Source organism: Narcine bancroftii, chromosome 10 (genome assembly GCF_036971445.1).
Source record: "Narcine bancroftii isolate sNarBan1 chromosome 10, sNarBan1.hap1, whole genome shotgun sequence".
In the NCBI taxonomy this organism is placed as follows: Eukaryota; Metazoa; Chordata; class Chondrichthyes; order Torpediniformes; family Narcinidae; genus Narcine; species Narcine bancroftii.
Genome location: NC_091478.1, coordinates 12,782,742 through 12,798,496, shown reverse-complemented (window position 1 = coordinate 12,798,496; position 15,755 = coordinate 12,782,742). Strand labels below are relative to the sequence as shown.

Below are 15,755 nucleotides of genomic sequence, written 5' to 3'. Positions count from 1 at the left end.
TTTAATATGACAAGAAACTTGAATCATACAAAACCATGAAGTGCAACAGGTCATTGAAAATTAATTTTCTGCATTCGTACTTGGACGTCTCCCCTGCTGATCTTGGTGCAGTCAGTGACGAACATGGCAAAAGGTTTCACCAGGGACATTGCGACCATGGAAAAGAGGTATCCCGGGCAACTGGAATCCAATAATGCTGGCCAACTATTGTTGGATACTGACACAAGAGGCATCAGATGCTGAGTACAAACAAAAATCGGCAGAGAACATTTTTAGGTCAGTTGAACTAACGCAACGTGTCAGCGTCATTTTGGGATTTAACATGCTGAATTCAAAGTTAAGCTAATTTTTCTCAAACTTCTTCAGTGATACAGCAAATCTGAAGTTATCTTTGTGTTCAGATTTAAGTTATCCATCATAATTATTTTTTCAGGAAGCAAACCTTTTGAAAAAAAATTGTTGTCCAGTGTGATATAACTGTTTTGTCAGATAGAACAAAATCGAGCCACTTGTCACTTAGGAGAATGTTTCTCTTGTTTCACATTCATCTGGATATTGAACAATGTTTCAAGAGGCTGGAATCAGTTCTGGAAACAAAGTTCAATCAGCCTAAAAAAAAATGGACATCCCTGCAAATCTCAGTTTGTGCCCTTAAAACAACTGTTCAATGTAATTGGTTGATTTTTCTTTCTTGCTACATACACCTTGAATTGTTGGTTTGTGTTTTGACAGTGTCATCCAAAAATCTCACTCCGTTGGGAGAATAATTTGAGTTACGGTGATAAATTCAATCAGATGTCTACAGTTTGAAACTGAAAGTTATGAATATTCTTCAGATCAAATCACAATTAAACAAGGAACAGGAAGGTGGTAATGGTGTTTTGATTGCACCAGCAGTAGACTCGATTTAATAAATTAACATTATTGATGATACAGGTATTGGTCAAACACCAATTTTACCTTCTGCAAAATTTAATTTATGAGTCATCCCTTCACATTGTCCATCAGTGCTTTTGTTTCTTAAAGTGAGAAGGGTTCTTCCGTGAGCAGTCTAACAGGTTATCCCTAACATTCATACGCCCATATGAAGAGCACATTGTTGTGTTTTTTCTTTTAAAAGTATTTTTATTGCTATTTATACATTTACTGAGTTCAATTATGTGGTTAAACTTAGAAAACCAGCATGCTTTAACCAACAATTTTGTAATAATTAATGTATCTCTGGAAACCACAACAGCCAAAAATGTAAGACTCAAGACTTGTGAAGCCGAAGAGTTACAAAAAAAAATGTAAAGTGCAATATCTGTTGCAAGCTGCAGTCAAAAAAGAAGGAGATGCTCTGTTGGTTGGTATCCCTTGTCATTGAATTGGAAGATCGTGGCTTTTAAGAGTCTACCAGATTTTGAGCATGTTGGACATTCTAGTGCAGGACTAAGTGAGACCTGTCCCTTCAGAGAACCTGACTTTTTTGAATGTGAGTTTGAATCAAGGTCCCATCTGCTCTCTCAAATGAACATGCAGGATTCCACGTTCTTTTTAAGGAAGAATAGACAAGTTTCTTCTGGTCAATGTTCATCCCTTAAACAACACTTAAAATATCACAGTTGTGATGTATGTCTTTGGAAGTCTGACTACCTTGCATCTGTCTGGGCTATTACCATTAATTTCCAGTGTACGAGTGTCCTGCTAAATTCCAGGATGCACGTTAATCACTGGAATCGCTAAAATTTGTATTCGTTCTAAATCTAAATCGTTAGATTTGCTAAACAATATTTATTTGATAGGTATTTCACTGGATCCTAGAGCAGTTCAGCATGGAAGGATGCCAGTTGCCCATTCGGTCCATAACACCTCCATGTTATGCCAATCACCCTCTTCCAACCCTTCTCCCATGGCCCAACATATTCCCTCAGATACATTTCCAGGTCCATTTTGTATGCTATCAAATTCACAACTACCCCATTTGTGTGCCCAATATCTTGACTTCTCATGCTCAATGGGAGCAGTTTTCCAAAATGGCAGCTGCAGAGAATTGTACACTAAAACCCCTGGTATCCAGCACTATGGGGATTGGTAGAAGCTGCATAAGTGTATTTTCCGATTGCTTGAGACTGCAATGCCTAACTAATATACCTGCATTAAGAATAAACAGTTTAAAAGATAAAGACAAAAATACTATACAGTTCTTACACTGAACAAATGTCACTTGCACGAATAAAGCATTTTTTGTTATTTTCAGTCACATTCACAAAAACATTTAACCAATACTGCATCTGCAAGTTCCTTCCTCTCCACAGAGAGCCCGAATGATGAGGTTGTAGATAAAGACTCCGACCGGGGTTCTTACTAAGCAGGAAGAAGGAAATGCTTTAAGAGAGTTACCCCAATGGCATTAACCAGCTCTTCAGCCTGAGTGATGCCATTTTACTCAAACCCAACTTTATTCAAATAGCTGCTACGAGCAAAGCATGACCAAGGCACTCCACTGGCTGACTATTTGCTCCCATCTTCACCAAAGGTTTACATGTCACTTCAGAGAATACTTACTTTTATAATTTTAACTATTATTTTATTCTTCTTTAAATTTTTTTATGTTCATTGATTTTTTTTGTTTGTTTGCCGTTTGCTTGAATTCCAGATACCAGTGGGTTTTACTGTATTAGTTTTGTATTTAATTAATCAATCATCAGTGGGATTTTGTGCAGTAGAATTAACTACCTGTCACTCTACTCACTTCTCCAGGAAAACATATCCAATGTCTTCAGTACATGTCAAGATCAGTCAATATTGATTTAGCTGTGGTAAACAGAAGTATGTGGTGCATGAGAGCTTCAGGGGATCATCCAAGATATTTACAAACTCAAACACTTGTTCCTCGACAAATGGAATGGAGTAGGTTAGTTTGTAATAACACAATTTCCTACTTCTGTTCAACTCATAGTCTTTGAAACCAGAGTGATAGGGAAAAGGGTAGGGAAGATAAAGTAATGGCCAGGAAAAGTAAAATAGGAAAAGTAATGTTGGGAGGAGAAAGTAAAAAATCAGATGGTGCAGTGAGTTTTCGGGTCAATGATAGTGTTAAGAAAATTACAAAGAAAAATAGTGGGCAGAAAAATCAAAAGAAAAGGTTACAGAAGTCACTAGATATTAAAAGGACAAAGAGCATAAGGGCACTTTATCTGAATGCCGGCAGTATTAGAAATAAGGTGAGTGAACTTGAGGCGCAAATCGGTACCCATGCCTATGATTTGGTAGCCATCACGGAAACATGGCTACAAGGTGACCCTAAATGGGAATTAAACTTTCAAGGGTATCAGGTGGTGCAAAGAGATCGACAGGATGGTAAGGGAGGTGGAGTTGCACTCTTAATCAAAGATGAGCTCCAGGCAGTAGTGAGGAATGATATAAGATCTAAAGAGCATAATGTTGAGTCCATTTGGGTAGAGATAAAGAATAACAAAGGGAAAAAATTATTGGTGGGTGTTATCTATCGCCCACCAAATAACAATAGTTTAGTGGCACAGGAAATAAATAGAGATAAGTGAGGCATGTAATAATGATACGGCAGTAGTCATGGGGGACTTTTAACTTCCACATAGATTGGGAAAATCAAGTTGGTCGTGGGAGTCTGGAAGAGGACTTCATAGAATGCATCCGCGATAGCTTTCTTGAGCAGCATGTTAAGGAACCCACAAGAGAAAATGCTCTCCTGGATCTCGTGTTGTGCAATGAGATAGGTAGAGTAAATGATGTAATAGTCAGAGACCATCTGGGAAATAGCGATCATGGTATGATTGAATTTCTCATTCAGATGGAAGGGGAAATAGTTAGATCTAAAACTAATATGCTTAAACAGGGGTGACTACCATAGGATGAGGGAGGAATTGGGCAGAGTGGACTGGGAGCACAGGCTAATTGATGAAACAGTTGAGGAACAGTGGAAGATTTTCAAAGAAATATTTTGTAATGCTCAACAAAAATATATTCCGGTCAGGAAAAAGGGCAGCAAGGAAGGGAAAAATCAACCGTGGTTAACAAAGGAAATAAAGGAGAGTATAAAATTGAAGGTGCAGGTGTACAAAGCTGCAAAGAGCAGTGGGAAACTGGAAGATTGGGATAACTTTAAGAGACAACAAGGGATTACAAAGCAGGTAATAAGAAATGGGAAAAAGGATTATGAAAGTAAATTGGCACAAAATATAAAAACAGAAAGCAAAAAATTTTATAAATATATAAAACAGAAGAGGGTGGCCAGAGTTAACATAGGACCCTTGGAGGATGAGAAAGGAAAACTGGTAGCAAAAAATTAGGAAATGGCCGAGGCATTGAACAAATATTTTGTGTCAATCTTCACGGTGGAAGACACGTCCAGCATGCCCAAGTGCGGAGTTAAGGATGCGAATGTTGGGGAGGGCCTTGATAAAATAGTTGTTACAAAGGAAGTAGTGATGGAGAAACTAATGGGACTCTTTTCTCTTTGGCTTGGCTTCGCGGACGAAGATTTATGGAGGGGGTAAAAAGTCCACGTCAGCTGCAGGCTCGTTTGTGGCTAACAAGTCCGATGCGGGACAGGCAGACACGATTGCAGCGGTTGCAGGGGAAAATTGGTTGGTTGGGGTTGGGTGTTGGGTTTTTCCTCCTTTGCCTTTTGTCAGTGAGGTGGGCTCTGCGGTCTTCTTCAAAGGAGGTTGCTGCCCGCCAAACTGTGAGGCGCCAAGATGCACTAATGGGACTAAAGCCAGACAAATCACCTGGTCCTGATGATATGCATCCAAGGGTTCTGAAGGAAATGGCAGAAGTTATAGTTGATGCATTGGTGGTCATATACCAAAATTCCTTGGATTCTGGGCAGGTCCCGGCAGACTGGAAGACAGCAAATGTCACACCACTTTTTAAAGAAGGGATGTAGGCAGAAGCCTGGAAATTATCGGCCAATTAGCTTGACGTCTGTAGTTGGAAAAATGCTTGAAGCCGTCATTAAAGATGAAATAGTGAAACTTTTGGAACGTAAGGGTTCAATCAGGCAGACGCAGCATGGTTTTAGAAAGGGAAGATGTTGTTTGACAAACTTGTTAGGATTCTTTGAGGATATAATGGGTGCGGCGGATAAAGGGGAACAGGTTGATATTGTATATTTGGATTTCCAGAAAGCGTTTGATAAGGTGCCGCACAAGAGACTTATCAGTAAGTTACAGGGAAGTGGAGTCCGGGGAAATATATTGGCCTGGATTGAAAATTGGTTGTCTGACAGGAGGCAGAGAGTCGGGATAAATGGGAGTTTTTCAGGTTGGCAGAGAGTGGTAAGTGGGGTGCCGCAGGGGTCGGTGTTAGGCCCACAACTGTTCATCATTTACATTGATGACTTGGAGGAGGGGACAAAATGTGGTGTAGCCAAGTTTACGGATGACACCAAATTGAGTGGAAGAGCAAATTGTAATGAGGATGTGGAGAGTCTGCAAAGGGATATAGTAAAGCTGAATGAGTGGGCAAAGGTCTGGCAGATGGAGTACAATGTTAGTAAGTGTGAAGTTATCCACTTTGGCAAGAAAAATAAAAGAGCTGAATATTATTTAAAGGGTGAAAAACTACAGCATGCTGTTGGGCAGAGGGACTTGGGAGGGCTTGTGCATGAATCGCAAAAAGTTAGATTGCAGGTGCAGCAGGTTATTAAGAAGGCAAATGGAATGTTGGCCTTCATCGCTAGAGGAATTGAATTCAGGAGTAGGGAGGTAATGTTGCAACTGTATAAGGTACTGGTGAGACCGCACCTTGAGTACTGTGTCCAGTTCTGGTCTCCATATTTAAGGAAGGATATACTGGCTTTGGAGACGGTCCAGAGGAGGTTGACTAGGTTGATCCCTGGGATGAAGGGGTTGACTTATGATGAAAGATTAAATCGTCTAGGATTGTATTCGCTCAAGTTCAGAAGAATGAGAGGAGATCTTATAGAAACATATAGGATTATGAAGGGTATGGATAGGATAGATGTAGGAAGGCTTTTTGAGCTGGCCGGGGAAACTAAAACGAGAGGACACAGTCTCAAGATTAGGGGGAGTAGATTTAGGACAGAGATGAGGAAAAATAGTTTTTCCCAGAGAGTAGTGAATGTTTGGAATTCTCTAACCCGGGAAGTGGTTGAGGCTGCCTCATTAAACCTATTTAAAATTCGGTTAGATAAATTTTTACATGATAGAGGAATTAGGGGATATGGGGAGAAGGCAGGTAGGTGGAGTTAGGTCATAAATTAGATCAGCCATGATCTTATTGAATGGCGGAGCAGGTTCGATGGGCCATTTTTGGCCTACTCCTGTTCCTACTTCCTATGTTCCTATGTAAGACAAAATTAATGTTCAGGTTGTTGTGAATGGCATCTGTTGTTTTGCCATCATTTGCACAAATGTATATTTTAATTCCATGCTCAACCTGTGTGAAGTGCAAACATCTCTGGGCAGCTACCTGATACATATTTTTGGAAATCATTTGAGAAAGGTACTTAGATTTAGATTTCAAATTTATTTTCAGAGGATATACATGAGATCACATATAATTTTGAGATCCTTGCTTATACATTACCCTTTGGTATGTTAAGCAGCTGTACTTTCTGGTTGCCCTCAGGGGAGAGTTTGTGTCACTTTTAATGGGGATCAACGTCAGTTACGGTGCTTGTTAATAGAAAGGGTGCAAAGTGTCATGGGAAATGTTTTATTTTAGCGTGGTACTATCTTGTATTCGCAAATAACTTATCTGAAACTAGCTTCAAATGCCTAATTTCTTCAACTTTCAAGTGCAGTAGCTAATCAAATTCAAGTCAAATTTATTGCCACCTGATTGCGCAAGTACACCTTGACGAAACAAGGTTCTCCAGACCTCGGTGCAAAACATGCAGACGCACAATCATATATAACAGACAAACAATATATATGCAGGTCAATATTCATATGTACTTCAAACATCATGGGGGGGGGCACAGTTGGCGTAATGGTTAACACAATGCTGCGTGGTTAAGACAGCACCAGTGATTGGGACCAGGATTAGAATCCCGTGCTGTCTATAAGGAGTTTGTGCGCTCTCCCCATGGCTGTGTGGGTTTTCCCTGGGAGCTCTGGTTTCCTCCCACTATTTTAAACGTACCGGGGGTGTAGGTATATTGGGCGGTATGGACGCGAGGGCTGAAATGGCCTGTTACCGTACCGTGTGTCTGAATTAAAAAATAAATATTGTTTCATGCATATGAGAGTCTCGGATGGTGAAGGTGAGCAGTTCCTTTGGTCATTCAGTGTTCTCACTGCCCCTATGGGAAGAAGCTGTTCCTCAGCCTGGTCCTGCTGGCTCTATGTATATCTTCCCCGACGGGAGCAGCTGAAAGATGCTGTGTGTAGGGTGGAAGGGGTCCTCAATGATTTTGCACATCCTCTTCTGACAACAATCCAGTCTAAACTTTAAAAAAATTAGATCAGGTTGATGGTGGGGGGGGGGGGGGGGGCGGTTGGTGGGAAGAAAGCCACCAGTGATTCTCTCTGCCACTCTTATGGTCCTTTGGATTCACCCTCAATCCATTTCTCTCCAGCAACTATTACCACACTGTGATGCAGCCGGCCAGGACACTCTCGATAGAGATCCTATGGAAAGTTGACATGATGGTGGCCGTTAGCTTTGCCAGCTTCAATCTTCTCAGGAGGTACAGTTGCAGTTGCACCTTCCTGACAACTGAGGAGCTGTTGAGTACCCACTAGTTAAGTGAACAAGGAGCCTGGTGCTCACCCCTCTCTCAGCTCCAGAGTTGTTGATGTGCAATGGAGGGTAGCCCTCCTGAAATCCATGATCATCTCCTTCGTCGTGTCCACCTTGAAACCTTTAATAGTATTGAAAGCAAAATTCTGCAGTTCCTCAACAAAAGCAGGCAGCATAAAATACTCAGGAGTGTCCTTTAGAAAGAGCACCAGTTAAAATACATGCTACTTGTGAGCATTTCTATAATTTTCTTGTTTAATTTAGTATTTTGGCCAGGAGTAAATCAAGAACGTGGTTTAATGTCATTTGGAAGGGTCATTAACTTTGAACAATTGCAATTTATCAAAATGATCCCTGATTCATTAACCTGAATGAACGAATCATGGAGTTAATGAAATAATCACCAGCGGTATTGTCTCGGTCATTTAATACAGCAATAAATGTATGATTCTTTTTTTTTTTTGTGAGGTTTTTCAGTTGGTTGTTTTTCCAGACTCTTTTGTGTAGTCTTCCAAAGGCGCTATTTGCCTTAGCGAGTCTGTTGTCTATCTCATTGTCGATCCTTGCATCTGATGAAATGGTGCAGCCGAGATAGGTAAACTGGTTGACCGTTTTGAGTTTTGTGTGCCCGATGGAGATGTGGGGGGGCTGGTAGTCATGGTGGGGAGCTGGCTGATGGAGAGCCGTTGTCATACCCACACTCCTGTTCGGCTCCGAATCATGGGTCCTCTACCGGCACCACCTACGGCTCCTAGAACGCTTCCACCAGCGTTGTCTCCGCTCCATCCTCAACATCCATTGGAGCGCTCACACCCCTAACGTCGAGGTACTCGAGATGGCAGAGGTCGGCAGCATCGAGTCCACGCTGCTGAAGATCCAGCTGCGCTGGATGGGTCACGTCTCCAGAATGGAGGACCATCGCCTTCCCAAGATCGTATTATATGGCGAGCTCTCCACTGGCCACCGTGACAGAGGTGCACCAAAGAAAAGGTACAAGGACTGCCTAAAGAAATCTCTTGGTGCCTGCCACATTGACCACCGCCAGTGGGCTGATAACGCCTCAAACCGTGCATCTTGGCGCCTCACAGTTTGGCGGGCAGCAGCCTCCTTTGAAGAAGACCGCAGAGCCCACCTCACTGACAAAAGGCAAAGGAGGAAAAACCCAACACCCAACCCCAACCAACCAATTTTCCCTTGCAACCGCTGCAATCGTGTCTGCCTGTCCCGCATCGGACTGGTCAGCCACAAACGAGCCTGCAGCTGACGTGGACTTTTTACCCCCTCCATAAATCTTCGTCCGCGAAGCCAAGCCAAAGAAATGTATGATTAGTGGCAAAGAGTTTAAGCTGAGATTGTTGGGAAGTCTCCAGTATGTATAAATTCTATCTTCTTGATGCCACGTTTGCAATCGCTTATTAGTCATTAACTTTGTTTGTCTTTGCTGTGCATATAATTATGCTCGATGTTCTAAATAGAACCAGTATACAATGTGATGAAAGGAACAGTGTTGCCAATGTTAGCTTGAAGCAACTGGCAAAGCCAACTGTTTGAACGGCTGACTCTTACTCCCACAGCAGGCCATCAGGAATGTTAAGCATATGATGGACTAATCTACTTTGGTTATTTTAATTTGATTGGTAATTATTTATTAATGATTTTCAGCTCATGGAATGAGTGGATTATAAAATGTCAGGCTTGGCGCTTCGGTACATTTAACACCCTACAATCAATTGTCTAAATTCATGTACCAACCCAGCAAATCTCATTGGAGATAAACAGATCGCTTCGCTGAGCACCTCTGCTCCCTTTGCTACAATAAAGACCTCCCAGTGGTCAGCCGTTTCAATTCTGAGTCACACTCACAGCTCTGACAATTGTCTTGTGTACCATCCCACCCAGACCACCCGCAGATTGGAGGAACAACACCTTATCTTCCGTCTGGGCACTCTCCAGCCAGATGGTATTAACATCGACTTCTCTGCTTTCTGCTAACCCGCTCGCCTTTTCTTTCCCCTCCTTATTTCCAGTTTTTCAATTCTCCCCTCCTTTCCCCCTCCACCCACACAGCCATCTCTCCTACTGCCCCGATTGCTGCTGTCCCTGCCCACCTATCATTTCCCGCCTTTGCCACCCCCCCCCCCCACCATCCTTTTAGGGTGCCCTCCGACACTCTTTCATACCTTGATGAAGGACTCAAGCCCGAAACGTTGGCTATGTATATTTTCTTCTTTTTCTTTTTCTTTGGCTTGGCTTCGCGGTCGAAGATTTATGGAGGGGGTAAAAGTCCACGTCAGCTGCAGGCTCGTTTGTGGCTGGCAAGTCCGATGCGGGACAGGCAGACACGGTTGCAGCGGCTGCAGGGGAAAATTGGTGGGTTGGGGTTGGGTGTTGGGTTTTTCCTCCTTTGCCTTTTGTCAGTGAGGTGGGCTCTGCGATCTTCTTCAAAGGAGGTTCCTGCCCGCCAAACTGTGAGGCGCCAAGATGCACGGTTTGAGGCTTTGCTAATAAAGGGATGCATTTTGACCAGCTGAGTTTCTCCAGCATCTTGTGTTCTTACTAAGGCATCTGTAGATGCTGGGGAACTAGTACAATACACAAGAGCAACAGAGAAACTCAACAGATCACGCGGTATCCATGGAACGCAATGGGAGAGGTGCGGGAGGAACTCAGCAGGTCACATGTGACAAGCAAAAGGCAGTTGACGTTTTGGCCTGATACGTTGACTGCCTATCACTTTGCTATGGATGCTGCATGACCTGCTGAGTTCCTCCCGCACCTTTGTGTAAGGCACATTAGACCCCTGGCTTGATATTTTATCATTGCATATCCTAAAGGCTGGGTTCCTATTGGATTCTAGACCACACTGTAGTTCCTGCTTGAACACACCTTGGATCAAATCTAAAGAAGCGAGACGGAAGGCAGACATCAGTGGAAGGAGAGAGCTTCGAGAGAAAATATAGAACGGGAAAACAGAGTAGAGATATGAAAGGCAAGAGAAATCCCTTATGGATTGTCCATGAACAAAACAAGAAGAGCGATAGCTTCCAGTTTTGATGCCTGGACTCGATGATGTAAGAGGGAAATGACTAATAGACCTTGAGTTTGCAGATTGTGGTGATGTCCAACAATGTCTCCTAAACTCCCAAACTTAGGTTGATGAAATTAATGTTCCTCAATCCCACATAATATAGCAGTCATGTCACAAATACTATTCTTATAAAGCCTACAAGACTTGTACTCATTTCAAACAAGAAATTTTCCTTTTTTTGTACTAACCACAACTGAATGTTTTTCTGTCCACCTTTTTAGAATCATCCCTTTTTCTGTCTTGGTACATTGTGGTAATTTAATGATTACCATTGTAGTTGGTGTATCATAAATACCTGTTTGGCTGCAGCAACTAAGAATTTTTCTGAATTTGTACATCATACGTATCCATATGACAATAAAATTGTTAATTTTGCAATTTCAGTTAATGATAAAAATTCATTGTTGGAATCAACTTTTCTTAATATTTGAGACACTATTCTTTTCTGCGATCCCAAAGTGTTTGTCTTTGAAAAATCACATTGGACTGTTCGTTATTAAGTATTCACTAGGTTGGAAAATGTGTGTTTTGAAAAAGTGAAATATAAAATGCTTCAATCGCTAATGCAAGAGTTATGAGATGGTCAAGGTGGTTATTACCTTTCAATACCATCAATGATCCAGTTTCACAACGAGGCATCCATGATACTGCGTTTCCGTGCGACTTGTGTACAAAAGTGCCAGCTCAATGGGGCTCAGAAACTCTTCAGTATCTGTCCTAGCAGGTCAACTTTCCACAGAGCGCATACCTTTTGGTTGGTCATTGGCCTGTGGCTTGGAAAGGCAGGGAGTGATTTTGAGGGAAGGAAGCTCATTGGGATTGTAGTCCCATAAATCTAAGAGGATTTTGTTGGGCAGAGTCAGTAGTAATTACTTCAATGTCTGACCCACAACCAGCCTGTTCAAATTCAGCCTCCTGTTCCAATATTGATAATTCTCTGTCAGCCTCCATTAACCTTGGTGTCCATTGGGAAACGTTCACAGTGAACCAAAGCCTCCACACTGCAGCCATTGGGAAGTGTTCATATTGACCCACAGCCTCCACACTGCACCCATTGGGGAACGTTCACAGCGACCCAAAGCCTCCACACTGAAGCCATTGGGAAATGTTCACATTGACTCACAGCCTCCACACTGCAGCCAATGGGAAATGTTCACATTGACCCACAGCATCCACACTGCAGCCAATGGGAAATGTTCATATTGACCCACAGCCTCCACACTGCAGCCAATGGGAAATGTTCACATTGACCCACAGCCTCCACACTGCAGCATGCAAGATGAAACAGAGCGTACACTATCCACAGCCTAAGGTTGCAGCCTCATGATCTGTTGCATACCAAACCACCTTGGCAGAAACTTTTCCTTTGCAATCAACTGCTTGTTTTTAAGTTTACATATTCATAAAAATGTAATGTTTTGTGTTCACTTTTTAAAAAAAAGAATATTGAAGCCTGTGCTTTTGTTGAATCTGATGGATTTTTATGCAAAATATTGAATAAAATTGTATTCTCTGTACTATGAAATGTAGAATGGAATAAAGAAAGTATTTTGAAAGCAAAAATTAATCATGAGTGGTCAAACAATCAGTGTATTTTCAAACCACTGGATTGAAATTAATGTGTTTCAGTGTTTTATTCTGATGGTTTGTTTTGCTGCCTGTTCACTTTTTATTTGTAGAAATAGTTATTGCCGAGGAGTATTAATTTGTTTTAACCCTGTAAATATGTAATTAAAGATTGCCAATAAAAAATTCAGTACTGACATTCTCCTTTCCCTCCCTTGACTGCAGAGAGAAACTATTCCAGCCTGTGTGAGAAGCAGCCAATCGGAAGGCTACTTTTTCGACAATTCTGCGAAGCCCAGCCCAACCTTCAGCCCTACATCAATTTTCTTGACTTGGTGGTGAGCTGGTTCTAGAAGTTATTCTTGAAATCTTGAGTATTGAATCATGTTTTAATCATCTGTTATATTTGTTACCTGGCTTTCACATATGGCGAGTTACGGGATTGGATGAATTAACTTCAGAAATTGCCTTTATAAGAATAATTCTGTGAGATTATATGGTATACCTTCTCCACTGTCAGTGTGAATTCTTCTTGCTCCCACCCCCTCCTCCCTTCTCAGAACATATCCAAAGGAATTCCTTTCCCAATTTGTCTGAGACAACGGATTAGTGATCACTTGGAAAGGTTAAGAGGCTTTGCCAAGGGCAGATCCTATCTGAGTAATCTGACTGAAACTTTTGAAGAGGTAGTGAAGTATATTGATGAGAGAGTGCAGCAGATGTATTTTTGATGGACCCCAGGAAGAGCTTTGAGAAGGTCCTGCTTTGGAGACTGGTCCAGAAGGTTTGGGGCTCATGAGATCCAGGACAAGTTGGTAGATTGACATAGCAATAGGAAATAGAGGGTTGCTTTTGTGACTGGATGCCTGTGTCTGCTTAGAGAAGGGTGATTTGAACCCCTACTTTTTGTAATATGCATGAATGATTTGGATGTGACTGTAAGAGGCTCAGTGAATCAGTTTGCTGATAATTGGTGGTGGTGTTGATAATGTGGGGGGAAGTCTTTTGCAACAGGATGTTAGTGAATTTGACTGAGAAGTAGCAGATGGAATTTAATATGGATAAATGCAAAATGATACATTTCGGGAGTATCAATGAGGCGAAGACATACACCACAAAAGGCAGGGTCTTAGGGACTGTTGAGGAATAAAGGGATCTTGGATTATGTGCAAAGATGCTTGAAAGTGGCAGCACAGGAGAAAACATGGTGAAGAAAGCACATGAGATCCTGGCCTTCATGAGTCAGTGTATTAAATATAAGAGGAAGGAGGCAATGCTCTGCCTTTATAAAACAATAGTCAGACCTCACCCGAAGTTCTGGTCACCACACTATGGGAAAGATGGGTTACCACTGGAGAGGGTTCAGAGGAGATTCACTAGAATATTGTTGAGACTGGATTATTTCAGATATGAGGAAAGAATGATCTGTTTTCCCAAGAGTGGAAGCTATTTAAGAGGAGACTTGATTAAGGTGTACAAATTTTTGAGGGTTACAGGTACGGTAGTCTGCAGGAAACTATCTCCTATAACCGGATGTAGATAAAACTAGGTGCGATGGATTCAGGGTAGGAAATGTAGAGAAGATCTGAGGAGCACCTTTTTGGCCAGAGAGTCGTGAGTATATGGAATACACCATCTGAGAGAGTGGTAGAGGAAGAGCCACCAAAACCATTTAACAAGTGTTGAGACAAGCACTTAAGTCACCTTATCATTGAAAGTATTCAACAGCATTCAGGAAAATGAAAATAATAAGGATGGATCCACATTGGTCGGCATGGAAGTGGTGGCTGAAAAACCTGTTTCTACGACTGTGGTAAATTCGACACAAACTTCCTCATAAAATCGTTTTCAGTGGCTGAAGGAGCAGATATAGACTTTTATTCAAGTTTCACATTCATTTGAGAAGGTTCAGATGTTTTATTGTGATACAACATATAATAAAGCAGCATCTGTGCAAATCTCAAAAGTCTGTATTCATTTCTATCTCTCCACACAGAGCATGTGGTTATTTCTCTCTCCCGTTGACACAGATTTGGGACAGTGCGAGGAAGGGAAATGTAATAGATCATCTTGTCTGTGAGCATTGATTTGATGCAGCAAAATGTACAGAAGGAGTTCAAGGTTTCATCAGGTATCTTCCCTAGAATGGGCCTTAATGCAGCTAGTCGGGATTAGCATTATTAGCGGGATTAGCATTATTAGGTATAAAGGCTGGCATGGATGCTATGGGCTGTAGAGCATGTTCCCACGCTGTACAACTTGTGTTTCCAGCTCATAACCATATCAGAAATCCTCATTTCTAAAAATATGACAATAATGAATGTAAGTTTTAGAGCAAAATTGTCTTTCTCATTGGACGGATGAATATGACAACCAAATAAATAAAACATTTTCCTGCCCTGATCTAAAAAAAAATCTTTTGCCCCTTCTGTTATATTTATCAATGTTGGAACAAATAAATTCTCCCTTTATATTTTACTATCCTTTTTAGATCCTGTACATATTTTTTTTTAAAAAATCACTTTTTAAAATGGCATTGCCTGGAAGACAGAAGAGATTACGAATTTTGAATTTTCATAGAGGACATTTCCAAAACAATGCAATACAGTCTTTCAGTTGGTGATTATTCATGCTGTGAAATGTACCTTGTATCAATCTGCAATTAATCTAATATCAAGTGAAGCAGACTTGGTAAATAATAGTTGTAAAATCAGCATGGTGTTTAAAATATGCAGATTTTTCACCATAGTGTTTTTGAAAATTCATTCTTTATGTAATTATGATGGCAAAAATGGTGAGCTACTGCCGCTGTTAGTGCGATGCTTTTACTGCGCCAGCGATCAGGACCAGGGTTCGAATCTTGCGCCATGGGGATGTAAATTAATTGGGTGTAAATTGGGCGGCATGGATTTGTGGACCGAAATGGCTTGTTACCGTGTTGTATGAATGTTAAAAGGTTAATTTTGCATTAGGATAGGTTGGAATTATTATTTCAAACTTTTGATGATGTCACCATTGTTATTCATTCTTAAACTGGAGCTTGCATTTAAAACCTTTCAAAACGTACTTTATTATAGTCAAGGAGAACTTGTGAACTTGGTTCTTTTCTCAACAGGTATTTTGATTATTTTTATTATTCCTGTGGGAATGTATAAAGATAATCCAAATGGAAAGTCCTTACCTTTATTGCTGACTTTAATTTTGGTATTCCACTTTATTAGTTAATGATCTAATCGAGTTCAATGTAATTCATGCACGAGTATAACAAAGAATAATGTTTTTGCCAGGGACTAAAAGAAACAAGTTGAGAAAGAGAATGTGGTTTGGATCCCAATTTAATACTTTACAGCTTTTTTAAAAAAAACAAAAA

General features: G+C 41.1%; 1 protein-coding gene across 2 annotated transcripts in view; it reads left to right on the top strand.

The window, feature by feature from the left end:
• Nucleotides 1-15,755, top strand: part of LOC138744175 (G protein-coupled receptor kinase 5-like) — a 243,370-nt gene that overhangs the window by 126,501 nt on the left and 101,114 nt on the right. For both annotated transcript variants that reach the window (XM_069899882.1, XM_069899883.1), the window contains exon 3: nucleotides 12,611-12,723. In XM_069899882.1, coding sequence (XP_069755983.1) covers nucleotides 12,611-12,723 — 113 coding nt within the window. The remainder of the gene's footprint in view (nucleotides 1-12,610; nucleotides 12,724-15,755) is intronic.